This window comes from Nymphaea colorata, chromosome 8 (assembly GCF_008831285.2).
Source record: "Nymphaea colorata isolate Beijing-Zhang1983 chromosome 8, ASM883128v2, whole genome shotgun sequence".
NCBI lineage: Eukaryota > Viridiplantae > Streptophyta > Magnoliopsida > Nymphaeales > Nymphaeaceae > Nymphaea > Nymphaea colorata.
This window is the reverse complement of record NC_045145.1, coordinates 19,570,594-19,591,608: the sequence shown is the minus strand read 5'-3', so window position 1 is coordinate 19,591,608 and position 21,015 is coordinate 19,570,594. Positions and strand designations below refer to the sequence as shown.

At 39.9% G+C, this 21,015-nt stretch overlaps 2 protein-coding genes across 2 annotated transcripts; one reads left to right on the top strand and one right to left on the bottom strand.

Moving 5' to 3' along the window:
- The first annotated feature begins 1,195 nt into the window (after positions 1-1,195).
- LOC116258535 (tRNA(adenine(34)) deaminase, chloroplastic-like) lies at positions 1,196-8,195 on the top strand. The gene is made up of 5 exons (XM_031635710.2): positions 1,196-1,663; positions 1,745-5,510; positions 5,608-5,695; positions 6,834-6,961; positions 7,590-8,195. Exons 2-5 carry the CDS (start codon positions 1,789-1,791, stop codon positions 7,852-7,854), a joined length of 4,203 nt encoding a protein of 1,400 aa, XP_031491570.1. The 5' UTR covers positions 1,196-1,663; positions 1,745-1,788; the 3' UTR covers positions 7,855-8,195.
- Positions 8,196-8,594: 399 nt separating this feature from the next.
- Positions 8,595-16,949, bottom strand: LOC116258536 (phosphate transporter PHO1 homolog 1-like). Its single transcript, XM_031635711.2, has 14 exons — positions 16,550-16,949; positions 15,925-16,228; positions 15,384-15,792; positions 15,232-15,280; positions 15,072-15,143; positions 14,322-14,451; positions 12,152-12,272; positions 10,503-10,752; positions 10,328-10,432; positions 10,074-10,118; positions 9,670-9,822; positions 9,071-9,349; positions 8,821-8,957; positions 8,595-8,728 (listed from the first exon to the last, which is right to left on the bottom strand). The coding sequence occupies exons 1-14, from the start codon at positions 16,811-16,813 to the stop codon at positions 8,641-8,643; spliced, it is 2,406 nt and encodes an 801-aa protein (XP_031491571.1). The 5' UTR covers positions 16,814-16,949; the 3' UTR covers positions 8,595-8,640.
- Between the last annotated feature and the right edge of the window lie 4,066 nt (positions 16,950-21,015).

Here is a 21,015-nt window from a genome sequence, read left to right as displayed (position 1 = left end):
AGATTTATAAGACGCCTCATTCAGTTCGGATGTAGAACATGATTTTACATTGCTCCATTTTGGTTTCACGGCAGTTCCAACCTGCTACCTGTTCTTAATGATGCCACAGGAAAAGAGAACGACAATCCAGTTGGAACTTGGAAAGACATAAAAAAAGAAGGAATAAGAGAAAAAAAGGGTGGAAGCTAGCTGTGTGATTCTTGAGCAGAAATTCACATGGAGTTGACTGGACTTGTTTCTCGGGGCATCTTTGAGGCTGCCGTGTGGTATTGGCTTTTGAGAGATGTAAGCTATGCTGGTTTTCATCCTTATAATTAGTTTACCTTAATAATAATGCATTAATGAAGATGCGGTGCAGGCTTAGCAGTCTGCATATTGGTCCATTTTAGCTGATGGCATGCACGTTCGCAGCTTTCTAAGATTATTCTGTTGGGGTCTGGACGGAGAATTCTGTACACACACACATATATATTTTGATAGATCCAGTTAGGGACGAAAACCAATCTATTTAATTTGTTGCTAGGAAAGTATTTTAAACAAAATAAAAATATCCGAAACTTTTTACAAAAACTATTTTGATAAGAAACATGCTTTAGTTTAAGTTGTTTTTATAGAACGATGCAGATTTCTCCATCATCAAAGTTTTGATGTTATATGAGCAGTTCAATTTTATTTATTAAAAAATACAATTAAATTTTAAAAAATGATTAAGTTAGTTTATATTTCTGATCAACTTATTCTTAAGATCATAATTGTAAGATAAGATCACAAAAAAATGCACTATCATAATTGTATTTAGGCAATCTCATTTTGTCCCTGACCTAGTGGCCTATTACCTACTAAGTATTCTCTCTCTCTCTCTCTCTCTCTCTCTCTCTCTCTCTCTCTCTATTTATATATATATCCTCGTCGGCATATACTCTTGTCTGTGTCATCTAGTTCAAATGCTTGATCCGGCCAACAGGTTGCGACTTGCCCTATCAATATATTTAATATACTTCAACGCACTATAAAAGACCAAAACTAAGCTGACAGCTCGTATATGGCGCGTTTTACGACTGGTCAAGCAATCGCGTGTCGTATTCAACCTTAGCACGTAAAATAGTGCATAAAACGTATTTTATGCGTATTTGACTTCTTTAATAACATTCATATATATATATATAGGATATTTCTTTTCAGGAAACGTGGGAACTCTGTCGCTGGCTTCTGTGGAGCTCTGTCTGTGTCGGCCAGAGAGGGATATGAGTTCGCGGGCCATTCGCCCATCAGACCAGCCCGAGTTAGTGTTTCATCAGCAAGGGGGACGGATGAAGTTATCATTTCTAGCTGCAGTTTTGATGCAGGCATCCTTTCTATTTGCGCAAGGAAAGACGTAGAGCTTTTGGTTTGTGCTTTAGAAAGACGAGGATCCCGAGCTTGGACGGAAGCGCATGTTTGACAATCCAGTTACTTTTGCTTTACGGGAATGTACACCGTCTCTTATCTGCTCTCTGCTCGCTGCCGGTCATATCCGATTGGCAGAAGGCAGCCTCCGTCTTCGTCCTCGCCTCTATTTCTCTATCGGGCGCACAGATACACGCAGAGTATCTGCCCACCACCCGATAGAAACAGGATTATTGCCATCCTCTCTCTATCGGTATCGGATACCAATCTGTTCCCGGTAATATTGTAATCTCTTCCCTCTCTCTCTCTCCCCACCCTCAGAGCCAGTCCACCTTCTCAACTCTTGTTCGTGTTTCAGCGTCTCTTCTGCTGAAAGGGAGTTGATTGGCTACACAGAGAGAGATGTATCATGCCCATTACAGGTCGACGCTAACCGTGAGGGATAGGACTGCCTTCGTCCCTTGGTACAGCGAATTCCGGTATTCCCATGGAAAGGGGAGGCTTCTAGAATCGGCTTGTGCTTGTGGGCATGCATCGGTTTCGTGGCCATCTGGTTGTGGGCTGCGGCAATCGACTCTGATTCACCGGTCCCCGGTCAGAAGGCCGGTGTTCCTTGGAGGGTGCGCGCGTTGCCGCTGGCAGTTTGATGGATATCTGCCGTTTCGTCCGGGGGGAGGTGGTGGGCCGGGAAAAATTGTTTCCCGCGCGATGAAGGGAGAAGGATTTGGTGGTCAACAGGAGTTTGATTATGGGGTGGAGCTCCATAATTGGGCACAGGAAACCATCTCCCTGTTGATGAAGTTTGAGGGTGGTATAAGCCCTGTTTCAGGAGAGTCCAAAGGTCACCACAACGAGTTTTCCCTTCGTCTCCGTGATCACAATCATGCTGACGAGTATGAAACCAGCTTCAAATTCGGGCAATGTAGTTTGTGTGAAGAGGCAAATATCCATGTCCATGGAGCCACCGAAAATGTAGACATGGTTGTTCAAGGAAGAAACAGAGCTTCTAGTTTTCGTTATCTATGCGATGATAAAGAATGGGAAGATGATGAATTTTGCCAGGAGAGAGGTACTATGCTCTATAGTCACAGTTCCTCTCTCAAGAGACGACAGGGCAAGCATGAATTGCGGCACGAATTTTCTCTCCGAGGCAAGCATTCGGGGAGTGATCCCAAGGAAACACAGAAGCATGACTTTACTGAAACGGAGAGTACACCACCAAGAGCCCGTCGCCGTCATAGAGTGACAGAGGACGCTTCAGATAAGGATGAGAGTACCGTAGGGGCATCATCAGATGGTATGGCTAGAGGCAAGCAGCACAAGTTTTTAAGGGATGGTCGTTATGGTAACGAGGAAAGAAGCAAGCGGCAAGAGATCTCAGGCGACGTCCAGCACTTTCCCAAAAGCGACGAAATTAAAGTTTGTTTAGTTGATAAACAGAAAAAGATATCAAGTTCAAGTACATTAGTCAGTCGCCATAAAGAACAGATCAGTAAGAGGGTGGACGATTCCAAAATTGAGAACAGAAACGTAGCTGGCGAGTGCTCTGTTTCCGCCGGCAGATGTTCTAGTAGTTATTGGGCTCCCCAGCTTCATGTGGATGCAAACGGAAAACCTCGGCAACGAAATGAAATTAGATCAAGTGACAATGTAACAGAGTCTGTTGCTGTAGTAAGTGACGCTCGTTACGCTTCTAGAAAGGACCAAAGAGTATTTGTGGATGAAACTGAGGAGGTCTCAACATCTCTTCATAATTCGGCTGGGACTTCGAGGCAGAATAAGGAGAAGAAGGTGGAAGGAATTGCCTGGAATCATGTACCTCAGCAGACGGATAGCTCAGTTATCATCCTGGATTCAGATATGTCGAGACTTCATGAATCCAAGGAGTATGTGGATAAGAATTATCGCTCTTCAGATATTGATTACTTGCAGCAAACAAGTACCAGCAGCGCACATTCAAGTGCAAGACTTTACCAAGATCAAATATCAGTGCAGAAAGTGCCAACGACTTCATCTTCTGAGCCACCTATTGGGATTTCATTGAACATCTCTTCTGGCCATCAAACTGCTGAATACACAGCTAGTGATTATATTTCCCAGTACCAGCACCATTCAAACATCAACTACACGCAAGAATTGAGCTGCAACAGTATGCAGACAGGTGCAAGGATTTCCGAAGCATTAAGGTTGCAAGACCAACCCAGATCTCATCCTTCTCAGTGGGCAACGAAGATCTCAATGGACAATACTCGTGCTCATCAATCAGATGGATACCCAACCAGGCAATACGTTGCTGCAAGTCACGACTTGGAATGTCATCAAGAATCAAGAGACAACAATACAAGAATAGGTGCCACCGATTCAGGACAGGCAGATCAACCTGAAATTTCAGTTCTTTCATATCCACAGTCAGTAAACACTGGCTCTCTAAGTGGTTCCTTTGGCTACCAGTTAGCTGGATATGCGAGTAACGATGACATTGCTAAACATCGAAGTTCTGTGAACGTCAATTATAATGACACGCAAATAGATAGAACACTTTCAGGGCAGATAATTTTGCACGAACCACCTGCAGATCTCTCCTCTCCATCTACTCTTTATGGTTCTCCAAGAACTGCAGGTGAACATCAACCGACAGGCTCTTCAACTAACAAACCATTGCAAATCAATTCCGATGTTATACTTGTGGGACAACAGGGAGAAGTTCCTCCGGATCACCCTGAACCCAATGATATAGTAAAACAGTGCTCTGAGCCTCCAACTGAGAGTGGTTGTTCAAGACCGATCATCCTGTTAGAGAAATCTTCTGATGGGTCGAGGCATCCTTCTACTGGTAATCTGCATCCGGCAAATTTGCCTTCAGAGAGAATTGTAGAAGAAACTGAAAAAACGTATATAGTGGAGAGAGAGAGGTCTTCTCACCAAACAGCCACTTCATTCCAGCAGCTAGTATTGATCAATCCTCCTCCAAATTCAAATGCAGATACTGTGCAAGGTAACTCGCGTAAAAATGTCTTCGAAGACTCTGGAATGCAAAGATCTCGGCAGTCTTCTGTATTATCCGAGGCGGATGAGCAATCTGATGAAATATGGGCCATTGCGCGTGAAACACTTGAAGAACATTCCAATGTGGGTAAGACACCAGAAACCATGATCACTCCTGTGACCTCAGGCTCTGGAGCGCAGTTGACCGAGGTAACTTCTACCGTAGGAACAACCGAGGGAACTGAGGCTGCATCTCTTGGGAATCCAACTGCGAAGAGGCCAAGCAGAAAGCACTGGGGTTATGTTGCAGAAATAATTAAGAGTGGGTGGATTTTGCGAGCAGGAACACATAATTCAAAGTCAAAGTCGGCGGCTAAGAGCTCATTAACTGAATCTGGAAGCAACGAGGCTTGGTTTTCAGGACACGAGCCAGTAGGTGAAGAAAGTCCAAGGAAGGAGAAAGAAGTTATGCCGGAGGAACCAGGAGGCGATGAAGGCTCAGCTGATGCACTTATTTCTGCAGCAGGTGCAAGTGCAAATAATAGGCAGGATATTACTGATGACAGGAGTTCCCGGTCAATGCTAGCAGACAGTAAGCCTGATACATCATCTCCAATCGGTCTTTCTGCTCATGTATCAATTCAAGAAGAAGCTTCATCAATATCAGATAACCAAATGTTGGGTTCTGCCACTAATTATGCATCTATAGGTTCATTATCAGTGTCTGTAAGTGGGACGGTATCTCCTGCTGTTATTGCATGTTCAACGGGTATTCATGATGTACAGCAGCAAGAAAAAATAAGTGTACTGCCAGTTATTTCACCGAAGGTTGGTAGAAAAAACCTTGATTCAGGAGCGCATGAACCATCCGTCCAAGATAGGCCAGAAAAAGATGCTAGCAATGAAGACAAGAGGAGGGCACTGGGGTCAAGAAAATTGAGAAGAGCTGCACAAGTCCAACGAGAAAGATTTGAAGCATGGGAAGACGCATATAAGCTTGAAAATGAGCAGAGAAAAATGGACGAAATGTTCATGAGAGAAGCAATTGCAGAAGCAAGAAAAGCAGCTGATATCTGGGAGGTGCCAGTCGGGGCAGTATTAGTCCAGGATGGCAAGATAATTGCCCGAGGGCATAATCTGTATGTGATTTTTTCCTATTTTTCTACCTTCTGCGAACTTGAGGTTGCATATGCCACATAAAATCCTGATTCTTAATTAGGCTGATTGATGTTTCAGTGTGGAAGAGTTGAGAGATTCAACTGCACATGCTGAGATGTTGTGCATCAGGGGTGCTTCTAGGATGCTGAGAACTTGGCGCCTTGCAGTAAGTGATTGTCATGATCTTAGCTTGTGTATTTTGTTGATTATGCTTTCTGAATATTTCTTTTCTTCCACAATTCTAGTGCATGGTTTAATTTTCATTTAATTCATATTCCTGGTAAATAAAAAGAGGTTACCTGGGTTGGTAAGTTCATTTACATGCCTCTCCAAGTGATTAGTATCCATAAGGACATAAGAAGGAACTGCAGTTTAGAGGAAAGGTTGTCTGCTGAAAAGCTTGGCTGTTAGCGCACCTAGATTTAGATTGCAAAATGAAGCTATGAGTGCCTCGAGACAAGCCTGACGTGTAAACTCCAACCAAGTTAGAATTTTAACTTTTTGTTAAATGTTGGGTAGCTTATCAACTTTGCATTTTGGTTGCAGAACGTGGTTTTCATGGTTATTGACGATGCGGTAGTTTGGTGCTCGTTAAGAGCATGAAATGCAAGTTATGATTCTTGGAGGAGTTCCAGTGACATGACTTGCGAAGTCTAACTTTTGTGGTATTTCATTTTCGATTAGCTGAATCCTTCCTGCAGGAATGTTCATAGACTCAGTTTCAACCTAAATCGCTGACCTGATTGTGTGGCTTTTGAAATATCTCATTGGGATATCAAGGGTCCAAAGTCCGGTGCAAGTAGGTCATGTATCCTACTTTGATGTGGAACCCAAGGCTCTTGTACCATGTAATTGTTACCTGCGGCTGGTTACGCGGGCTAGTCCAGGTTGGATACAATTGGATTAAGTCTTGTCTTCAAGCTTTCTTGAATTTTATGTGTTTGGTTGTCATTCAACTAGTAGGTTTATATAATGCATACAAGAAAAAAAAGTCTCCTCACCCTGATCTACTTCACAAAGTAATAGGCCTGCTGCCTGCTGGCCATACTGTTGTGCACGTGGTCCATGGACACTGGACAGACCTTCTGTATCGCACATCTTAAGTTTTTCAACCCCAACCCTTCCTTTTATCCTTCTTCATGGTGTTTGTGATTGATGGATCACGACAACTGACTATGGATTTGTACCTAGAATCTCGATATGACGGTACAGGTGTAGTTTAGATATCAAGATATGGTCTCATCTGAAGAAGTTTTTGGGTGCTAAATTTGTGTCTTAATTTTCTGGTTCTTCATGGTTTGCAGGAAACAACTCTTTACGTTACTCTTGAACCTTGTCCAATGTGTGCGGGTGCTATACTTCAAGCTAGAATTGGCACCTTGGTGTGGGGAGCACCCAATAAGCTCCTTGGAGCTGATGGCAGCTGGGTCAGGTGTGCACGTGTTTCACAGCCTTAGGTTAAGGGTTGTTATGTTTCTTTTCTGATTTTTATATGATCACCAATTAATGGTTTTTATGATAATTTAAACATTTTATGAATGCTGCTTTCCTGTTGGACAATCAATTGCCTCTACTGTTGCCAACTGCTAGTGACGTAGCGATGTAGCCTTCAAGAATAGGCTTAACCCTCTTGAGCCCATATAGATGCTAGCATCAAATAGTTCTAATAGTAACTTGGTTGTATATAGGTTGTTACTATAATGAGAACATACCAAGAAAAAGGTCCAGTTGCACATCAACGCCCGGTGATCAGATGTTTTTTCTCCAACTTTCTCCAACTTCTCATTCCTTTTATGAACTCCGACTTTGAATCCAGTTCATCTGGATAATTACAGCAGTTTTTTTTCTCAAACCTCACAAATTGTTATGCCTTCACTCTACAACAAATAGCTGCTGCAATTGGTTGGACATAAATTGCATGTCATTCCCTTTATTTGTGAAGTTCACACAAAGGGGCTGTTTGAATGCAGTGTTATTAGGCAAAGCAAGCTCCTGTTCAATCCACTTTTAATCTGGCTGACCATTCTACAAACGGTGTTGACTAAATTGTTTCCTTGCAGGCTTTTTCCTTCAGTTGACCAAGGCCAGGACAGCTTGGATCAAGGAAGCCATTCTGCTGGTCCAGTACACCCGTTCCATCCAAATATGAACATCAGACGCGGCATTCTTGCAACTGAATGCTCTGATGTGATGCAACGGTTCTTTCAATTGAGGAGGAAAAAGACTAAAACCCCAAAAACATCTTCACCCTTGCCAGTCACAGGAACTCCTGCAAAATTTTTTTCTAAGATCCATAATATTTTGCACGTGATGTTCCGTGTATAATTTTCTGTTTAGTTTCATCGAGCACCAAGTTTGGCATGGTACCAGAGTTGGCAAGGTTGCAGCTTCAGTACGCTGCTAAGGTGAGCTTTTGCTTCAACAGAAAATGAAGGGAAAACAGTGAACATGGTAGTTGCAAAGGATGATGCAACAAAACCACTGCAGAGGACAAACGTAGGACGCAGACTGATACAAACTTGTGACCACCGCTTGTGTTTGAATTTCGACAGTTGAGAGTATTACCAGGAGATCACATTCCCTCCACTGTTGAATTATCATTGTGGTCGAGTAAAATGTTTAAAGTATTTTTTAGGGAGTTGGACGACTTGACTGGGTTTTTGTTCCCACGTTCTCCTGTCTTCATCTAACAGCGGAACTTTAACAGTTTAACCACAGCATATGGACACTGGACAGGTGATGGTCTTGTACTGACTACTGCCCTTCTGCATTCATATCCACAAATTGCAGTTATTGTATGTCACATGACAAGTACGTTTGGTTATTTTAGAGCATTTTCCATGAATGTCAACGGATACAGAGGTTGACTGATCTGTGAAACCTGGATGATACTCCTTTCTGAAGTAGTTTGGTGGACAAGGTACATGACGGTCAAGCGAAACATCATTCTAATTTCTGGGAATTCAGAGAGCTGGTGATTTTTCTTCGTCACAAAAACAGAAAGTCTCCAGTGGATATATGATCTTTAACTAATCTGTTACTAGCATATATTTGGAATAAATAATGCATTTTGCCATATGTTACTTATGGCGTACGACTTGCGGGGTATCGTTAATCTTCATCCACTTCCTGAAAGGGAAGTGGCACAGTCTTGACAGCCCTGAATTTGCCAGCATTGTTCAAATGTTCATTTTCCAACCTGCAATACCATTTGAAACGTGATGGTTAGAGTATGAGCTAGAGAGAGGGAGATTTAACAAGTTAGAGTAAGGTAAATTAACTTGCAGATACCTATAGAAATTCCATTGGCCCCTTCGGATCACTTCAAGGGATGCTAAAAAGAATCCGGTCACCCTATAATCCACACTCCCAAAGTTTGAGTGGAGGACAGTCTGCAACCAAGCCAATCTAAAAACAAGGTTCACAACCTGCAATTTCAAATTTATTACTTCTTTGTCAATTAGTTGTTCAAACTGCACTTTTAACTGCCTAAAATATAATCCATTCAAACGAATAAGTTCCATGAGTAAGAACAATATACCATAGAAAAGTAGTATATGAACTTGTGACGAAGCATCAATTCGTTTCTTAGCCAAGGGTTTCGGGAGTTGAACTGCAGCAAGCCCCAGTCCTTAACGAAGTCCCAGTATAACTGGTAAACTGTCGCTGCACTCGAGGTGATAACAAGCAAGGACAACCATCCGACGCTCCTGTCTCTCTCATAAGCTATCTTCGCCCCAGCAGCGATCATGGCAGACACGTACTTTCCTAGGTTAACTAGGTGGTTGCTCTGCCCCTCGTCGAACCATCGCCTGGCACACTGAAGGAAAGAAAAAGTTCAGGCACTTCTGACTTGTCTGTGTCATTTCGATATGGGTGCCTTCTTGAAAATATTTGATCTATATAAATATATTTTTAGTGTTTTGAAGGTGGAAGTATGTTTATGGAAAATTAGATCGAAATATGATTGAAAATTATAGATGGCACTAGATACATGCATGGCATGAGGATGTATCCTGTTTCCTCCCTGTGACAGAGCTTGCTGTAAATCTGCATTACTATCTTTAGCTGCTTGTCACATGATTGTAGAATGACCAGTCCGGGTCTTGGTGGTCATTCTTATCTTCTTGGTGCTATTACCTGCATTGCTCTCCAATAATAGGGAAGGAAGGAGACGGCGTAGGCAAGGTCTCTGTAATGCTTGGATCGGGTGCAGACGTTATAGTCCTGCGTTCTGTAGCTTCCTGTTATGTAGTAACAGGCCACGTACTCTAGGCTTCTCAGCATGGGAACCTGCCAACAACATGCAAGTTTTATGAGCTTCACAGTAATGAAGTTAATTGTCATTTGCGGCCATGTGCAGAAGGAAAAGAAAAGTATTCTGAACTCTCTGTGAGACAGTGAGTGAGAACATACGGTTCCCAGCTATTAATTTGGGCAGCTTCACAATGATATTTTGTGGATGCAAGTGGAGGATTATAATGAACAGGTTAGTTTGATTAAGAGGCTTTCGCATCTAGGAGGTGAGGAAGCTAAGGGAGTACCTGACTACAGAGCTGATCTGCCATGAAGAAGTCTACCATGACAACCTGCAGGAAGCATTCACAATATGTACAATGTCATCATATATTGGCAGAAAAAGTTTAGACACCCTTTAGAGAAAAGACTCGAGTAAAAAGGAAAAAAAAAAAAAAATCCGGAAAAAGCAACTTTAGGACTGGTCCCTTCCCTGTCCTAGATACGTTAAAACATCCACACATGCGGGGCAAGCCAATCTATTTGGTACCCTTCAGTTTACCTTATAGAGGGGCGTTAAGACAATGTTCCTCATGACTCGAAGGAAACAAAATCGGCTCGATCGGTACACAATGTTAAAAGGACAAACCAGCAGCAGTAAAAAGACCTGTCAAGAAAAGGGCAGAAGTAAGCAGCAGAGAAGAGAGAGAAAGAGGAGAGGTGGATTTCGGTTTTACCAGGAGGAGGAGCCCAGGGATGGCATGCACTTGTGTGGAGGAATGGCCTTTTGCCACAACGTAGAGGTGGGCCACCATGACTCCCACAACAGCAGTCATGCAGGTGGTGCATATCAAGAACACATCCCTGTACTTGAGCTCCTTGGTGGGTTTGAACTCGAAGATGAAGCAGTAGTTGATGCGAGCTTTCTTCCACGTCACGATGTTGCATCCATATAGGAACAGATGAAGGAACAGGAGGCTGAACATGCTGTTTCTCCCCAACAAGTGGAAAATGAAGAAAAAAAGGATGAATTGGTCAATTAGATCTCAGCAAGGAAACAGGAGAGACAAAAGAATCAAGAAAAACTCTAACAGAACAGTTTTTCACAGCTCAAAATTGATTCTATCAGATCTGATCTTGCAGGGCGAAAGAAATATAATTAGGTCCAAAAGATTACTTGAGTCGGGACTCATGTTAATTACACATGCAACTCCGCAAAAACTACCATAGTTTGCTCTGAGTTCATTTTCACATTAATGGCGAGGAATCATCCAAGGACCAGACGAGTTAAGGTTGCTTGATAGGCATGGAAGGTACTTCATAATGCATTGATGGGGTGAAATTGAAACTTTCACCACCCACTAGTATATCATGAATCCAAATATGGATAGAATGACAGAGGCTAAAATTTCAGGCAAAAAATGTTGGCCTTGGGGATCCCACTATTTTCCCTAAAAATCATTCTCTTGCTACACAAATGAAAAGGTTAGCCTTCCTTTGGACAAGTACCATGACTTGGATGAAGTCCTCTTCGGAATAGGCTAGAATCAAGGTGCCCTCAATATGGGCAATCAAATGTAAAGAAATGAAATTATGAATTCTAGACTTTCCAGTGTATTTTATTCTTCAAATCTTTTGATATAAAGTTTTGGGAGGCTATTTCCTCCCAGCAGTGTTGCATAGCGAGATCCTGAATTCTAGACAATCAAACACTACATGTGACAAAATGCTCTTGGATGGTCGACTTTTGAATCAATCGTCAGGAATCTTGGTACCATGAATAACCGATTCAAGCAACAAACATGCCCCTAGAAAACTTGTTCTTAATCGAAAGGTAAATAACTACAGAGGATCCACGATCACATGCATGATAAGAACAGTATCAATGCACATGTTGATGACAAGAGGGACTTTACATGTGTTTCAAAGCTACATCAGGTCTACAACAAACTAAGTCAAGCCTACCAAGTTGGTGCGTGGAATAACAATGGCGAAAGATATCATGTCCCATATGGGCACAGTGGTGATCCAGATGGTGCGAACAATGAATTATGGAATAGATGCCTTGGACGTGGCCACCAGATTAGATCCTATATGGTGGCTACTCGGATAAAATACACTTCTTAAAAAGATATCGAATAATAGAGATGTAAATAAAAAAACAGAAAAAGAAATTGAAAAGAAAAGCAAAGGAAGGAGAGAGAATAACAACAAGAATAAGAACAACAAACCACTTTAACAACCTCACTTATAACTATAATATTTAATACGAGATTAAACTTTTCAAAGTGGGACATTATATATATATATATATATATATATATATATATATATATATATATAGAGAGAGAGAGAGAGAGAGAGAGAGAGAGAGAGATATGCTTACCAAAACACAGGGTACACAGTCTCCATGTACACAGAATTAGCTTGCCTTGTGTAAAGGCCAGCTATGTGGGCCATGACCGCATACCCAGCAAACAATGCTATAAAGCATCCTGTGAAAAGTCCTGCTCAAGAAAAAAATTACAGAAAAAAATAAGTCACTACTTTTTGGCGGTGGCTTTCTTATGTGCATGACAGGAAAATAAACAATTAATCAACCAACCCCTTTATGTCATCTTAAAGACGACAAATCATGATGGGCAGCACCCAATATTTATACAAATTGTTTGATCTGATCATGCTTTCAATGGATGCACTTCTTCAAAGCCTATGAGACACTTTCTTACTAGGGAAGTAACTCGTGAATCATACACAAAGTTCCTCTTTCTCAAAGGATATGTGTTCTAAAGGAAAGCGATTTCCGACAGGAGAATTTCTTTCGTGGGAAAATAGCAAACGATGTAGATCACATGCTCTACGATAAAGATGAGAAAGAAAGAACAGAAAAGGATTCACTTTCTTCAATACAACTGCACATTTAATTTTATGCTTTTAGTTTACACCCGATTCATTATCTGCAAAAACAGGAATAAGGGACACACTGATCATGAAAATAAGTGATTCATTTTGGCAATAAAACAATCTTTTCCCCTATAATCAAGACCTGAATAAGAAGATTACTGATAAGAAAAAATTTTCTCATAAAGTTAAGTGTCGAACTTAGTTTGTGCAAAATGATTCGTAGGCTGGAAGCCCGTATGAGCACTTCCTCACAAAAAGGAGTGCTTTACTTTTCTAAATAACCTATAGTTTGGCAAACCAAACCTAGAAAGCTTGTTTCTTTCCCCATGGAAAGAAGGCCATTTGCGTCCGGAATCCCACCAAAAGCGTTCTCGCTCGGCAAAAAAGCAATCTATACATATTCCTCATCACGGATTTGCAAGAATGCACTAAATCTTTTAGTCAAGTCCTCTTTGCTCTACTTTCCATTTTAGACGATACACTACGCTATCTGTAAACAAACAAGATGCACTAAGATATCTTTCTTTGTGAGGAGAGTGACCTCCAATAGCAGACGTGATCAATTTTCATATATTTTTCTTCTTATATATATATATATATATAATATATATCATCGTGTATCTAATGTGACCCCCTGGCATGTGCTTTACGGGAGGTGGTAAAATTGGTCCAAGCTGTGATAAATATAGCAAGCTGATAGTATTACTAGTATAAATGACAATCCGTATATGTTTTGTTGCTGCTTTGATAATTTCCAACCTTCCTATGATTCGATAGCGTAAAGTATGATAAGATGCTTTATGTTGCGGTTTGTACACAGTGAAGTAGTGTCCGATTGTGCTGCTAATATTTCTTGCTCTTGGTTTGGTGAATAGCAGCAGCTAACGAGTTTTAAATGGTAAGGTTTTTTTTTAGGATATTTTTTAACAAAGCTGAGAACATCGGAAGAACTTCTGAAATTTTTTGTAAAACAAAAAAATCCTAAGAGTAGGGAAAAATAAAATAAATGTAAAGTTGTAAACTAACAAGAAGACGTAAAAAACAACTTGATGAAACTATAAAAATGTTGTTTTAGTAATGATAATAATGACGATAAATAATTCAACTTAAGTTTTAAACTTTAAAGCAAAAAATAACGTAAAAAAATGAGAAAGGCATGGTAAAAACATGAAAAATTCATTTTGGAGTTTTTTTTTGAAAAATGAGAAAAAGCAAGTTCTTTGGATTTTACGTTGTTTTTAACGGTTTTATCGGGTGTTTTTTTGGAAAATGAGTAAAAGCAAGTTCTTTGGCTTTTACATTGTTTTTAACGTTTTTATCGGGTGTTTTTTCGAAAGAAGACGAATTTTCCGAATTTGGTGTACTAGTGCATTAATCTTCTGAATGTTGCATGAATTGCAACTCCCCAATAATTAGAGGCCGAGAAAAAAAAACACCTTATATGTAGAACAAGATTGGAGGAGATAAAGGAAGATTCCAATGATTGTTAGCTTTCCTTTGTAGCTCAATAAATCGTTTTATCTTTCTAGTACATAAACTTTTCAGCTTTTTTTTCTTTTGTTTTCTATAAAGTGGTCGTGTAGGAAATGCAGAACAAATCATTGACAGGTGAAACGAATGCACAGGAGAGGTGGTTGCAGAAAAGAAAGTACCAATAAAGAAGGTGACTGCATGAGATTCTTTCCGTTGGTGGGGTTTGAGGTACTTCATTGCTTTTCTATGGTCATTGTCCATGAAGTGCTTCACAAAGATCTCCTCCACCTCATCGGCTAATTTGAGTGCCTGGTGGAACAAAGTTTGGATCAATTTAATCTGGACTTGTTCTTATGTACAGTCAGATTGAGAGTTCAATGAATGGTCTCATGCGTGGAATAAAAACTTTTCAAAAATATATCTAAAAGCCGTCATGAATTTCCATAAATTAGGCAAAACGTGCGCTTATATGCACAATAAACAGAAAATCTTTTCATACATGTGTGTGTGTTGTGAGTGGGCATGTTGCCTATTGACTTTATATTTGAAAAGATCATTTCAAATACAGAAGGAATTGTCCCTTGATGGATTGACGCAATAGTTGAAGTGAGGGTTGGTAAGACTCTTGTACTGTAAAAAAAAGAGCCCCCAATATACAAGTTGAAGCATGACAAAGTTAGCACTAAAAACAAATGATAGGAATTAGAATTGATAGGAATTAGAATGAAATATTCCTCCTATTTACTTAGAATCCAGAGGGAGTTCAGTTTTATGTTAATTAATTAAGGCAAATAAGGCTACTACTCTTCAAATTTAGGACGAAGAATTGCGAACTCTTTACAAATACTTGAATAAGTTAATGAGGTTTGCAAATGATGGAGCAACTACGGTGTTAATTAGCATTGAATTAACACTTCGTTGGAGCTTGCCTTATCGGAGCTGTTGAAGTATGAACTCTCGACGACCTTAATGTAGATAGGTTGAATCTGCTGCTCTGCAACCTGCAAAATCCCAAATTTCCTTTCATTACACACATATGAGCATCTATTTCCTCTACCATGTTGAAAGAGAACATCATATCCTACATACCTTGTCGAATTTCTTCAAGATTTTCACGAAGGCCATCATATTGAGAGTCCTGCAACAGTATCCGAAATTTTCAGAGAGAGAGAGAGAGAGAGAGAGAGAGAGAGAGAGAGAGAGAGAGAGAGAGAGAGAGGATACTAATGGCTACTAACTACCTGTATGTCTTCAGGTATCCGAGACCTTTGTAGAGCTCAATGAGGGCACCACGTATCATCTTCTCAGCCTGGTGCAGTGTGGCCTTGTTTATGTTGAGCTTGTTCCCATCAGGTCCACATTTCTTGGACTGGTTCATCAAGTCCTCCCTCAACAAGTAAGTGAGAGCAGAGAGGGTACGGGAAGGCGTAGTTAGGGGCACCTCCACCCTCAGGTTTCTCCCCTGGCAATTGATGGTCTTCGCCGAGAAGCTTCTCGACAAACTCAGCTTCTTCTCTTCCTTCTTGATGAACCTATTGCTCTTCTCCAGCTCCTCTGCTGACTGAGGCCAGCCCGAGAGGGAGGACGCGTTTTTCTCCAAATCTATCATGTTGGGGTCTTCTGCAAGAGACTCTTCTTCCTCTGTGAAGCCTATTCATGATAATGATAATTAGACAGCTAAAGAGATCGATATATGAGAAGAAGAAGAAGAAGAAGAAGAAGAAGAAGAAGAAGAAGAAGAAGAAGAGGAGACTCTTTTAACAGACTTAGTGTGTATACCACCTGACAATGAGAATGAAGCGCTGGAGATGGAAGGATCTTCTTCTTTGGAGGCAAGTCCTTGCTTGCTGCGTTGCTGCCTGAGGGTGTCCTTGAGCTCAGTGAGAATGGCCATCTGCTTCTCCAGCGTCTCCCCTCTCTCCAGAAACTCCTTTTCTTTGTCCATGTAGAACTGGTTCACCTTGTTGAGCTGCATGTCCAGCATTGAGAAGAAGCCTTTTGCTCCCTCGACGTCGCAGAACTGCTCCATGAGTTCGGTTTCGTAAACATCCCCTTTGCTAGCAGAAGTAGCAAGCTTCCTGTGCACCTGTTTAATTTCCAACCAAAGAAAAGAAGCCTGTTATTAAGAATCCATGCATCGATAGGTAGGAGCTAAAATAAACAATCTTTTGGAAAACACTCGTTCTTTCATTAGATGCTTGAAAGAACAAAAAACTCAATTCAGCATCGTGACATGATCTTGGAAACTCCAATTTTGCTTCGGCAGAAGTTTGGATCTGATGAAAAGTTTTAGAAGTGAGAGAAACTAAAAACATGGTTTTCACTAGATTTTCCTTTCTGTTTTTTTTTGGCAAAGTCTCTGTTGGCGATGGATTTAATAGCAGAAAGCGTTGCAAAAGATCAGTGCCTGTATGGCTTCATGTTCATTGGATGAACGGCCACATAGACGCATGGCATATTGCTTGAGAAGGAAAGGCATGCGATGGAAGGTGGAGGAGCAGCAGCTTCTCTTCCCGCCATCTTCAGGTTCCTGGTTGTGATTTGCCTCGACCCGTTTGAGCTTCAATAGTTGAAGCTTCTTAAGGTCCTTCTTCAGTTGCCGGTAGTCCACGAAGGCATCTTTCCACTCGGGAACCAGCTGAGCCTCAAACTGTTTCGAGAATTTCACCATCTCCGGGAGTCCGTAGCTTAAGTAACTACAGATGGCAGAAGGAATTGAAAGGAATTAAGTACTGGAATGCCCGCTTCTTGAAGGGACAGATGGTGATAAATTGATGAGAATGGTGGTGATGAATATGATGGTACTCGATCACCCACACTGGTTCCATTCGCTTGAGAGGAAGCAAATCTATTTATGGAGAAAAGGAAGAGGAAGAGTCCAGTAGAGGAGAATGATTTGCATGGACGCCCGACAGCATATACTGACAATATCCTTGTCCGAACAGTTCTGTAGGGCCCAATATTTTCCACGCCTCGATTCCATATTTTGACGAGGGTCTTTTATCATATATGTATCGAGGAATTAAAATCAGCCGGTTACTTTTATAATTAAATGATTATTTTTTTATTTGGCATTATTAAAAGCCATCGTAAAAGACATATTTGCAACAGTTAATTGTTTGGCTGTCGTTTATAACGATAGAATGCACTTTTTAGTGATATAGAAACGAAAAAATAGTCATTCCATCCTAAAGGTAGCTGACCGATGTCTCTCTCTCTATATATATATATAATTGATTTGGATTTTTCCATCTGAAACAAAAAAAAAATCCTTTGGCCTCTCTCACCATCTTGTCCAATGCGTTGTATCAAGTATGTAATCACACTCACCATTAGCGGCAGTGATTAGATGGAGCTCTTGATGATGATGATATATATATATACCCCTTAAAGTAATTAGTTATGAAATTTACATTTTTGTGGAAATCTTTATAAACATGATCTTAAGAAAGATGTGATAGCGATCATGTACTAACTCAGGACTCATTTTTTGATATTAAACGTGTCTTTTTCGGTGCAATAATAATGACAAATTAAAGGCTTTTGTTGCATATGTCAAATCTTGGGTAGTAGGAGCATCAACTTTTCATTAAAACTGTTATTGTTTGTTTGTAGTCTGATATATATATATATATATATATATATATATAAAATACACCCATACTTTTTTAATGATCACTTGTTGTGCCCGTACATATATGTTGAAGAAGTTGGCAGGTTGATACGGGTGGAGTCTTGGGTAGAAGAGAGAGACTCTCTTTGTTCTGTGACGTAGATTGCATCGGATCCTTTGTCATGATCACAGGGCTTGTGGATCTACTTGTCAAGTAGAAGCGATCCAACGGCTCAAATTGGAGGATCGAATTTGCCACGAAAACGCTTGTGAAGAAACTACGACCATTCATATACTGGTCCGCTAGCATCTGCTTTTGTGGATTCCTACTGTTACAGCAGCCTTAATTTGAACCATACCTACCAAATGTTTGAAGTCGGGCATTATATCATGAGGAATTTATCAGTTTTATAATATCACTTAGGTTTCTTCTGTTCAGATATAAGCGAAACCGCTAACTTAGAAAAGAAAAGGAGTTTTCCATCCAAACTCATGCATTTTGTATGATTTCGTAAAACGCCACAAGGTTTTCGAACAGACACATGAGCTGAACCTTTACCAACTTTTGTTGGAAAGGAACCACAGCCGCAGGGGCCGAGGTATGAATTTTTCATGACGGGCCAAATTATAGTTTCAAAATTATCATTTTTTTATTTTTTATAAAAGATAAATATATACTTTTTAAAATTTGTATGTAAAATTATTTTTTTAAGGTACAGCCATTTGTGGGTATTTGGCCACACAGATCATATAATTTGACTTATTACCTAATAGTACCATTTAATATGTTATTATGCACTTAAGGCCTTTAAGATTTTTCAAGGTTTAAAATTGAGTTACTATATACATTGGTGCCCCTTAACAGAAATTTAGCATCTCCATTTCTTAATTAAGAGTGAATGGTCTGGTTACTAGAACTGCCTCCGCTACATACAAGTAAATGTAAAAACAACACCCAACTGGATATTATCCTAAACCTAAGGGCGAAGCTAGTAAGTATTGCATGGGCCGAACTATAGTTTTAAACTTTTAATAGGGGCTAACTTATAGTTTTTAAAATTTTTTATGTAGATTCAACTAAAATTTTTAAAATTCAAAGGAAGACATGACCCCTGCCCCCACCCTTGCATAAACCAAAGATCAAAACTAACTTAAATATTGGGGTGTTTATCCATTTGACAGTTTCATTATTTAAAAATTTGTTCCCAAAATTTAAGGCTCTTTCTCATCAGACATGCATGCAATATTTAAGAGAGTCTTTTTATGAGGAAGAATGCACACTTTATAATATATAAAATAGATTGTCATGAAGGATTAGTAGATTTTTCTTCCTACTAGCCTTAAAAGAGCATAGCATCGTAGAGCTATTTTCTTGGATGGTGAAACGAGACACTTAAGTTGAAGGATATACTATACTGCTCGATGCACCTTAAAACCTCAAAGACAAGAGAATATAGGCATTTTCGAGTCTTTTTTTAGTAGTGGATCGTTAACCCCATGTTCAACAAAAAATCTTTCTTCCTACTAACTAATTCAACTTAACTTCTACTTTTGAGTAACTCCGATTGATCTTTCTACCTACTAACTAATTCAACTTAACTTTTGAGTTACTTCGATTTATCTTTCTTCCTACCAACGAATTCAACTTAACTTCTACTTTTGAGTTGCTCCGATTGATGGAGGTCAAGAAGGATGGATGTTCAAATATGAATACGAGTTAGATAATCCTGAAAATCAAGAAGAGGTTCAGGTACTTTGGACCATTATGGGGAAAACTTTAAAATAGTCAACCATCGACCGCCGGGTGAGAAAAAGAAGCGCGATCGATTCGCCCATTGAAGAAGCCAATCTCTCCGGATATATTGGATTTTGAACCCCAGAAAGCTCATCGGATTCGAAAAAGCTGATTGTATCGATCCTAAAGTGGCTTCCCAGAAACGTTTTCCTGATGTCGATCTTTCGTGCGGCTAGAGACGAAGGATCATTCTGCGAGTATTCCTACTGAATAATACTGCATGGGCATAGTATCGACTATTTTCTCCTCATCTCTTCTGATGAATTTCTTCCCGATAACGGGAAAGAATGTTAATTGATTCAAAAAGAGTCTCATCTTCCTTTAATAATACGTCTGCATATGTTATTCTCTTAAACTTTAGTATAATCCCACAAGGGTGCTGCTTCTTCCATTAGGAAAGAGAAGAGAAGCTGCCATGATAGTGGAAGGTATAGAATTGGATGCAAAGCAGCATCCAATGCCAAACTTCTCCAATACCAACCAAACAGAACCTAACCGCACCTTGCTTTGCTTTTCTACTGTCAAAAACGGGATCCTTGAAGGAAACAGCAAAGAAACAGATGCATTTCTCAAACTTTATGTCAACTGATGCATTCTAGAATTATATTCTGTAGTCCTTGGTTTATATCACATGGTTGGTAGTGATTATTTTGGATGGCTTCTGATGGGTTGTTCACCAGAGGATATTCAGAGATACTTATCTGTTAATTGATCCCTTGTTCTGCAGCATCTAGACCTGCTGTTGCCTTAGGAGAGAAGGTCACTGTTTCATTTTTGACTGAAACCCTGGTTGGCCAAGTTCACATGGGAGAGTTTTCTGCCTGCCCTACTTTGTGTAAAGATCTGTGCATGGGGTGAAACGACCAGAGTAACTATAGTAAGCAAAAAGGGAACTTCTCTTTAAAGGATAAAAAAAGATGGTAAAAAAAGTAAAAAAGTAATATATATATATATATATATATATATATGTATATATATAAAATTTACAAAATACCCAAGCTTTTCCCTTTCTGTTTTTCCTTGTGTATCTAGTACTAGGGTCGAGTATACCTTTCTCCTCGTAAAAATTTAGAGCTTGAACTTGTATAAAAGTTTGGGTGGCGAAGACCTTTCTGACTATTTTATGTTTCATTCTTTCTTACTCGTGGCTTTACGCAAAGATTGACGGTTTGAAGCCTTTGAAGTCTTTTAGCCAGAAAAAACTTACAATGCAACATGCATCCAAACGAAATTATCAACAAATAAAGTTCTTAGACATGACTATCACAATCTCAACAGCAAAATAAAGGGGTGTTTGGATGACACTAAAAAACCAAGTTTTTTTTTTTCAGATTTTTGAAGTATTTGAGTGTCATGAAACTTGGGTTTTGATGCTTCAACTAAAAAGAAGAAGAAAAGAAACAAGGTTTTTAAAACTCAATTACAAAATTGGTTTTCATAAAACCAAGTTTTTACAAGACTAGGT